Source organism: Mytilus californianus, unplaced genomic scaffold, assembly GCF_021869535.1.
Source record: "Mytilus californianus isolate M0D057914Y unplaced genomic scaffold, xbMytCali1.0.p SCAF_3, whole genome shotgun sequence".
Taxonomy (NCBI): Eukaryota; Metazoa; Mollusca; class Bivalvia; order Mytilida; family Mytilidae; genus Mytilus; species Mytilus californianus.
Window position 1 is genome coordinate 87,981,857 of NW_026262679.1, and position 9,843 is coordinate 87,991,699.

Below are 9,843 nucleotides of genomic sequence, written 5' to 3' on the forward strand. Positions count from 1 at the left end.
TATTCTCTTTTTGTGTGGCAATGTTGAACACAGTGTTATTTCTTTATGTTAATAAGTTATATTGTAAGTCTTTAAATGAAGCAAAAGAAATAGCAATTTCACTTCATAAGATGGGTACAAGAAACCGTCTAGAATGTTTTTTATGCTTTCAACTAAAGCCACCAAGGACAGGTGGAAATTGCAAAATCCATTTGATCTGTAGTGTATAACTAATTAATATAGTAACTGAGAAAAAAAGAATGGCTTAATCATAAAAACTTAAAGCTAACCTATGAACCATGGATATGAGGTTAAGATCAGTTTAGCCCTGCCTGACAGACATTTACACGTGCACCTTATATTTTTTCTATACAACAAATATATATTACATAGTTGACTTATTGCTTATATTATATATAAACTTATCAAAGATGAGAAACTCCAACTAAAGATGATAATCAGTGATCAGCGGGCGCAATACATTTGCTCGCATTTGGGGATAAAAAAAATTACAATTGCGCGCAATATTTTAATTGCATTTGCTCGTATTCTTTTTACAGGTATGCATTAAAATTACTTGGACAAAACCAGCATTATATTACAATTACATGTATTTTGGAAAGTAATGCATTACATTACAATTACTTTACCAAAGTAATGGCATTATATTACACATTACATTTTATAAATTTTATTATCAAAAGAAACATATATACAACATTTTATACTGAAATCGTGGTAACTATGAAAAAGATATTTTAAAAATCCTTCCATTGCCCTATTAGACCAAATGGAAGCAGTCAAACAAATGTGATCAGTTTACTGAAGGTTATCATACAATTTTTGACGTACATCTTTGGCTTTAGTTTGTATCAATTTAGATGAGAGATGTTTACGGCTTCGCCACTTGGAATTTGAAATTTTGGGTTAAGATTTTCTATAAAGTTCTTAAAGTTTTGATTTTCATCTGTTGGAAATGGGAGTAAATCACTTCTAGCAATATACTCGAAAAGTGAATCAGTAGCTTTATTTTGCTTTGGGTCATTTAATTGATATTTCTGAATACCAGATGGTTTTACAAAATTTGTTCTTGTGGGTCAAGCTTTTTATATTTCGAAGTATACATCTCTGTGTTTTCTCAAAAAAGAAATAACAGAAATGTTTTAAGGAATTTATTCTACCTTTATGTTTTTTTATCATATTGTTAACTTAATCTCAATGTTATTTAATTACTTTAAAATCATAAATTGACATCTATAAGTCAATTAGTCTATGGTGGATAGTTTTCTCATTGCAATCACTATCTGACGGATATATACACCTTACAATCATTCTATACACCACAAGTAGCTAGTTCACTTATTGCTTAAAGTATCTGAGAAGCAGACCTTACCACAATTTTTTTTAGCAAAAACCAATAACCGTAAAATTATGTCAAAATCAAATGAGCTCTGCCAGACGGACATGTACATCTTAAAATCGTTCTTTTAATCCAATATAATAACATTAACGGTACCAATTTTTCGGCACAAGATACGCATTTCGACCAAAATATTTGAAATCCAAAACTTATTGAAAAGATGAAAGGCTTATAAACAAAAAAGTACAAAAAGTACAGATATATAGTTGACCTACATTTGTATTTCTTATAGTATCTGAGAAATGGACCTTCAAATAAACAGAAATAAATGTCTTCTCTTAGATTTAGATATTTCAGTTACTCATTGGAACTTACGGCAGAAAGAAGGACGATTTTTCGTTCCCTACTTTGGACGGGGGTGTTCCTCTAGTCCTATTTTACGGTGTTTATATATTCCAGCTCGGTGGAAATGCCCGTGTCTGTATAGTGACGTTTTAGATTTCAATGAACGTATTTCTATGTATCACTGGTAAATTATATAGTCAGGGACTTCGTTACCACAAATTACTTAAAACCTTTACTTAATTCTTTCATAGATAAAAAAAAATTGGTTTTTGAAGTTTGGCTGTACCCGTAGAAAACTTAAGGCAAACCGGATATCACATCTCGATTTTTATGGTGATTTTGTTTATAGAGCTCATAATTTTAGATACGATCCGTGTAAACTTATCGACCCTTTAAATAAACTCATTCTTAAAGGTTATCAATTCAACATTATATTTTGTTTTAATCGGTACAAATCAATCCAAACATAACTTAATGTTACAGCTAAGAGCATTCATTGAGTTGCACCAGATAAATTTGTTATCAGATTTTTCAAACGACCATCTTATTAAATAGGAAAACTTGTGTTTGATTGGATTGTTTGGAAGTGTAGTGTAAAAAGTTGAAAAGTCAAAACTGTCCATCGAATTAACAAGACTATCAAAAGCACACAATTTATCTAAAGCATCCAAAGAATATTTATACGCGAGGTTTCGGTCAAAATTATTCAAAACGATACTATCAAAATGTGATATACTGAACTTACTGTTTATACTATGTCGACAAGCTTTGACGGATTTTAAATGTCGCATTATATCAGATGTTCAGTATATCAACCAAGATTTACTTATCGTAGAAGGTCAGCGATTGGGTAAAACATAGTACATGTATACTGATAATTTCTATAGTTCTTTTAACTTCCTTGTGGTAGAAGCAGGTAAATGCATGCATTGTTTACATTTATACTGTTGTTTCTCTATATTGATCGTTTGTATTCTAGTTTTATACTGACTCAGGATACTCGGTTAGAAAATGTGGGCCTTTTTCACTTCAGAAAACCGTTCACAGTCTGCAAACAGTTAATATTGCATGCCTTTACGTTACAAACAAGCACTTAATTGTATGGAATTTCTCGACATCGTGAGATATACTCATTTGTGACATCAGCAATTTCAGTGATTCTGGTTGCAATATATTCAATCCTGTGGTAGTATTTGCCGAGAAAATTGTAAGAGAGATATACAATTTGATTTGCATTATACTCGTTAACCAAAGAAACAACGTATTCAGTTGTAGCAATAAAGATTTAAAAACGTACCCAACCGGGTCTAATTTTCCGGTCTGCTGTTCTTTTCTAGAAACTCGAAATTTTTCATTGAAGGCACACTTTCATCTCGAAATTCAAAATTTATTAATGGTATAAATATTTAAACGGTAAACTTAATATTAAGTTAAAACACAAGATTTTACTTTTTAGAAAACACATCGAGGGATAAAATATGTTTGGCGATTTTGGGATTTTTTTCCAACTCCTCTGTTAAAAGATGGCGTTACCCAATCACTTTCAACGTGGTATGGCCATTTTCCTGCTTTTTCCACACCAGTATCGTTTCAAAAATTCTTTTCCTCTTTACTGATGTCACAGCTCTGTGTATGTACTTCGAGGTTCTAACAATATAATGTCTTATTTCTAACCAGATGATCAAACTATAATTGCCTGGAGATAGTTCAAAACCGACTTATTGACAAGTTTTGGCTTTTTTTTTTTTTTGCATTTTCCCAAAAATTCTAAGTTCATCCTTAATCATTGTTAATCAAAATCGACTATTTTGGAAATAAAAGTGTATATTTACTTTTGAATACAAAAAAATCTGTTTTGGTTAGGGACATCTTTTGAGGTAAATTATGCAAAAAAATATTTATGAATGTTTGTAATTTTGCATCAAAAGGCCTACAGCAGCACCATGTAACGCTTAATAATACTTTGAATATACTAAAATATGTAAAATAGTTGTGAAATCATGAAATATATGATATAGACTCTTTAAATTAAAATATCAGTACGTTTTGAAATCTTTAAGGTTTGTCCTTGTGAGTGAAACACATACAGGGGAAATTGTCCATACCTCTTCTTGGCTACTTATTGTAAATGATAATATTAACGGGTACCAATTTTACTGCACCAGATACGCATTTCGACAGCAAATGTCTCTGCAGTGATGTTCGAGGCCAAAATATTTGAAGAAAAACCCAACTTATACAAATGTTGAAGAGCTGATCAAACCGAACAGGAACTAAAGTATAGCCCACGTTATACGTATCATTTGATTTCTTATGAGTTTGAATGTCCCTTAGGTATCTTTCGCCTCTCTTTTATGAACGATACTCGGAATGTCTTTTTAATTTTCTATTTTTTTGTTCTCTCTATTACACATTAAAAAGACAGCGAGATCAGTGTTACTTTTGATACCCAGTCAATAGATGACAACCAAGAGAACATAACGAGAAAGATAAGGGTAACTTTAAAAACTCGGGGTGCAAAATCCACTCAAGTTATCATAATAATGATATAAATCAAGTGCTATAGTGAAATTTTTTTTTTATAAAAATCAAGACTGAAAAATCGGTAATTCAGAAATAGGTATTACAGACAAATACATTAATACCATTATCTGGGAACGATAACGATGATAAAAAGAAATTTATCTATCGATGATGATTTTAACAGCGGTATTTCTGCGCAAATGCCCCCTTTCCTAGAATAGGCAGGTTTATTTTTTTCCTTTGATAAAGCATTTGAAGGATATACACGAGACAATATTCCCATAAAAAGTTATTAAAGAATTAATATATTAAACAATACATTTATTGCTGTTACTTATCTCGGCTGTTTGCTGGAATGCCTTCATCAATGTACTAAAAAGTTTACACCTTACAGTAAATTCATGTTTAATTGTTCTTTTTTTTTTTGTTTTACAGGTTATGGCATCATCAAATAGTTCATTATGTGGTGTATGTGAATGTCAGCACTTGACGACAGAAGCCACATTCTGGTGTCCTGAATGTGATGAAGGTTTGTGTTCGACATGCTTAAAGTATCACAATGCTTCCAAATCGACGAGAAATCATGAGGTCATCTCTGTCGATAACTACAGGCAGCTACCGTCATTTGTAGCCAGCGTACAACAATACTGTTCCGACCACGACAACAAGTACCAACTTTACTGTTTACAACACGAAAGTCCATGTTGCCCTCATTGTGTTACAACCACTCACAAGAAATGCAACTTTACGACACTCGATGAAATTGTTAAAACTTCCAAAACGTCCGTATCATTTGACAATTTAGAACAAAGTCTGAACGACTTAAAAGAAAATATAAAAAGAATAACAAAAGACAGAGAACAAAATTTATCAAAAGTTCAACAGAGAAGAAGGAAAATACATTCTGAAATACAGACGATGCGCGACAAATTAAACAAACATCTAGACAGTATCGAACAAAAGATACTACAGGATTTGGATGATGTGGAAAAGGGAGTAAGCTCAGAGATACAACGTATTCATACTAAGCTTCTAGATCACACAAAAACCGTAGAAGAGGTAGAAAGGAATGTGTCAACCATTAAGAAGTATGCATCTGACCTACAGATTTTTGTTGGAATGAAAAAGATCAAGACAGATATAGAACATGCAGAAAAGTTGATGGTGTCATTGCTGGAAGATGGAAGTCTACAACACGTTGATATCGACTTTAAAGAGGATCACAAAATGTCCGACATTTTATCCATTGCAGCATATGGGAATATATCCCGCATTACCAGTTCCCCAACAGTTACCATAAAGACTGAGAAAAACAAACAAGCCCAATACTTTGTAGCCTCTTCCATCGCAGCGAAAAGTATTAATGATATTAAGCTTTCTTCACATAAAAAGCTTAAAATCCCTGAAGTAAATAAAGCAAGTAGGTTTACAGGGTGTACAATCACATCTTCCGGTAAAATTATTCTTGTGGACTGGAATTATAACGATGTGATTATCCTTTACGAGAACGAGTCATTAGAATGTAAGAAAAAAGTATCAAATCAGCCTGTAGATGTCAGTTGTATTGATGATAACACGATTGCAATTACCCATAAATTTAGTCCATTTCAAATCGAGATAATAAACATATCTTCTAAGCAGCTAAAGAAACAAATCAGAACTTTAGATTTGTGTTATGGAATAACAAATGAACAAGGGAGGCTAATATATTGTTCTCACGAGAAAGGTATTCAGTCAGTAGATTTTTTTGGTGATAATGCATCCACTATATTAGAGCAACCAGAGATGGATACTTGGAATTATGTTACAGCCTCTGGAGGTAAAATTTATCATACAAATCCTAAAACGAACGCTGTCACATGTTATAACATCACAGGAGAGAAGGTTTGGGAATACAGAGATAAATCAGTTCTTAAGGATGTACGTGGTGTTACTACTGACAAGGATGACAATGTTTACGTTGCATCCTTTGGAAATAACAGTATCGTCGTTATATCACCCTATGGGAAACATGCAAGGCGACTTATAGGAGAGGAGGATGGTTTAAATGAGCCGTGGGGTATTTACCTAGACAAAACCAGGAACAATCTGCTTATATCGTGTTATAATGGAGACGTTCATATGTATAAAGTGTCATGAAAAAAACGTACACTTTCGATTTCTAAACATTAATTGTGTACTTTCGTGTCTGCTTGCTAGTTGCAAAAATTTTTTTAAGGGTCATATGTATATACCATAAGCTTATACTAAAAAAACAAATGAGAAATTTATTTAAGATTTAAAAATCATGTATTACTTTATAACAGTAAACAGTAAGACGTATCACTGCATGACAAACGACGTTTTTGGTGAATACGCATTTATTTCATATTTGTATTATTATTACTGGGTCATTACTTCTGCTTGTAGATTGTAAGTCCCCGAGGGTAACTGCAACCCAACTCCTCAATCAGGTGGCGGCTTGCCGATGAAAATACTGAATAGTATACACGAACTTTTGCAGTGGCAGGCCTCAATTATTTACAAAATGCGCATTGGTGAATCATATATCATCATATCATCATTCAATGAATGTTGCAGACTTACACGTCTCTAAATTTGCCGATGAAGATACAGGTTGCACTTTGTAAATACAGCTGTTTCACAAGCCACGCCTCTTTTGTGGAGATATATAATATTCGATTTCACAGATATTTTGTTTCGTTGACGTACTAGCGTTTCACAAAGAATCATACGATTTACGTTAAGATTTAACTTACAAGATTTTACCTACGAGTGCAAGGTGATTGTAAACGTAACGTAAACTTACGATTACAATGAAAAATGGGTGCTTTCTTTGACAGCCGCGTTCATGTCTAAAAAAAGAATCGTTCTTTCAAAAACAGGAAGAAAATTCATATCATCGTAGTTTGAAATGGTTTGTTTGTATGGTAAATAGGTTTTGTGGGGTAAACATGGTAAGTATCCCGTCTAGTTTAAAGATGTTTTTTTGCTTTGGTTTTATTAGAAACAAATTGGCTGGTGGTGTTTTTTTTTCAAGCCGAGCGTCTGTTTTTGCTGCTGTTGAAGAATGATGAAGTTATAAAAAAAAAAAACCAGACAAATTCATTAGGACTTCGACATTTCTTGAATCCAAATCAATATGAATTTCTAAATGGTTAACACGAAATTATACGTATCTTCAAATGTTAATAATAATTGAACTGGTATAAAATTCGTTAAGCCTTGTAATTCTGATGCATGTCTAGGCTTTTTTAAAAGAGGAACCTACTGACAAGACAACATTAAGACTTGTACATGTAAAAAGTATCTGCATATTTTCATTTCATCTATTATAATGCTATGCATTTGCTACTGTGTCATCCAAAAATATGGTCATCAGAAAAGAAAAAAAATTAAAGCGTTTGGTAAAGCATTTTTTATTTATTTTTATTATTTCCTATATTCAAGTTGTTCTATAAAAGAAACATTGTTCCTAAGTAATTCTGTAAAAAAATATACATTAAAAAGTACACGTTTTTTGAAACAGTAACAACACATTATTTACTAAAAGGATCTATTAAATGTTCCTCTCTTGAACTCTGAGTAAACACAAGATATAGGTTAGGCCTTATTGAAACCTCCAATGACCATGGAGTCGATAAACTTTTATAACGGATAGTTAATTCAGCTTGAACATTTCAAATACTCATTTATTGTCCCATATCTTACATATACATAATGTGTGATAGTAACCCCAAAATTTTGATTTATTAACCTAAAAAGTAAAAATTTGGAGGACATTAGAGGTATAAATGGACCAATAGGGATCTTATATGAAAACAAAGAGGAATATTAGTGGTTTTTATCATCTTAGAAACCTCTCTGCTTTGGATTATTTTAAAACGGAAGCCATGAGTTGAGATGGTGAAAAAATTTTACAATAAAAAATTCAATCTTCCATGCAAAAATTTAATGCGCTTGAAAAATCAGATGAAAATCAAAATCAAGCAGAATTAGACACTTATGAAGCTCTTGAAATGCAAGGTATAGGAGATGAGGAAATTAAATCTTTAGATGAGTCTGATTTGTTTGACTCTATAACTGTTAAGAGATAATAAGTTATTTTTCCCAGGTTGTTTCAGAAACATAAGTTACCTCTCTCTGGTTGTTTTATGATATAAGATATCCTTTTCCCAGGTTGTTGCTGGGACATAAGTTATCTTCTACCCAGGTTGTTGCTGGGACATAAGTTATCTTCTTCCCAGGTTGTTGTTAGGACGTAAGGTATCTTCTTCCCAGGTTGTTGCTGGGACATAAGATATCCTTTTCCCAGGTTGTTGCTGGGACATAAGTTATCTTCTTCTCAGGTTGTTGATAGGACGTAAGTTATCCTCTTTTCATGTTGTTTGTTGGACACAAGTCATCTTCTTCCCAGTTTGATGATTGGACATAAGTTATCTTTTTCCATGGTTTTTGCTGGGATATAAATTATTATTGTCCCAGCTTGTTGCTGAGATGTATGTTACCTTCTTTTGAGGTTGTTGTGGGACACAAGTTATCTTCTGTAAGGTTGTTGTGAGACACATGTTATCTTCTGTGAGGTTGTTGTGGGACACAAGTTATCTTCTGTAAGGTTGTTGTGGGACACAAGTTATCTTCTGTAAGGTTGTTGTGGGACACAAGTTATCTTCTGTAAGGTTGTTGTGGGACACAAGTTATCTTCTTTTGAGGGTGTTGATATGACATAAGTTAACTTCCACCAAGGTTGTTGCTTGGAAAGAGGTAATTCTCATTTCAGGATGTTGGTTGGACATAATTTATCCTCTTCCCAGTTTGTTGATTGAACATAAGTTATTGCCTTCCCAGGTAGTTTCTAGGACGTTAAAAATTCTCTTCCTAGGTTGTTGTGGGGACACAAGTAATCCTCTTCTCAGGCTGTTGATGGGAAATAAGTTATCTTGTTTTCAGGTTGTTGTTTATTTGTATAGCTTGCTGTAATTACAATGTGTTTATTAACTATTTCGGGTATATTATATAGGTTTTAACCAGACAATGTCCAACAATCACATGATACTATGGAATTTCATAGCTTTCAGAGATGTTTTAGTAAAATTATCAACGAACAGGTACTAATTAGTAACATGGCCAAACATCCAATCAACTATGAGATGTATCAGTATTAAGATCTTTGTTTGAGTTGTTGACATCAGAAACTATAAATACTTCATGATAAACCTATCCAAGATAGTTCAAAGAAGGAACTACTTTGTCTACTTTATTGTTTTTTCACCAACAATTTGACAAGACCTGGCTCTGTTATTTCAGACAAAAGAAATCTATATAAAATCATATTTTTTCCAAATGTAATCAAAGGGTATATATTTGTTTTTCTGTTTCAAACAATGTCCTTTCATACAATGGCCAGTGTGCCATTTTTTAACTTTCTAGTTGGTCGTATTTAGTGGTTTTCAATGGAGAAAGGACCCATCAGGCATGAGATCACAGTTTTGCTAATTCTCTCATATAAGTTATAAACAGTCATATTTTCTTGATGGGACAGCGTGATTCATAGAATAATAAATAACAGTATTCAGCATTTACTTTAGTAAACTAAAGCCTCTAAAGAGCCAGTGTTGCTTTACATATCTATGCCC

General features: G+C 32.7%; 1 protein-coding gene across 1 annotated transcript; it reads left to right on the plus strand.

Annotated features, from left to right (window-relative positions):
- Positions 1-2,555: 2,555 nt before the first annotated feature.
- Positions 2,556-6,575, plus strand: LOC127735322 (uncharacterized). The gene is made up of 2 exons (XM_052245475.1): positions 2,556-2,600; positions 4,643-6,575. Exon 2 carries the CDS (start codon positions 4,646-4,648, stop codon positions 6,344-6,346), a length of 1,701 nt encoding a protein of 566 aa, XP_052101435.1. The 5' UTR covers positions 2,556-2,600; positions 4,643-4,645; the 3' UTR covers positions 6,347-6,575.
- Positions 6,576-9,843: the final 3,268 nt, after the last annotated feature.

Bases quoted from the DNA above. Each gene is read 5' to 3' on its own strand.
- LOC127735322 (XM_052245475.1), top strand. From the start codon at position 4,646: ATGGCATCATCAAATAGTTCATTATGTGGTGTATGTGAATGTCAGCAC.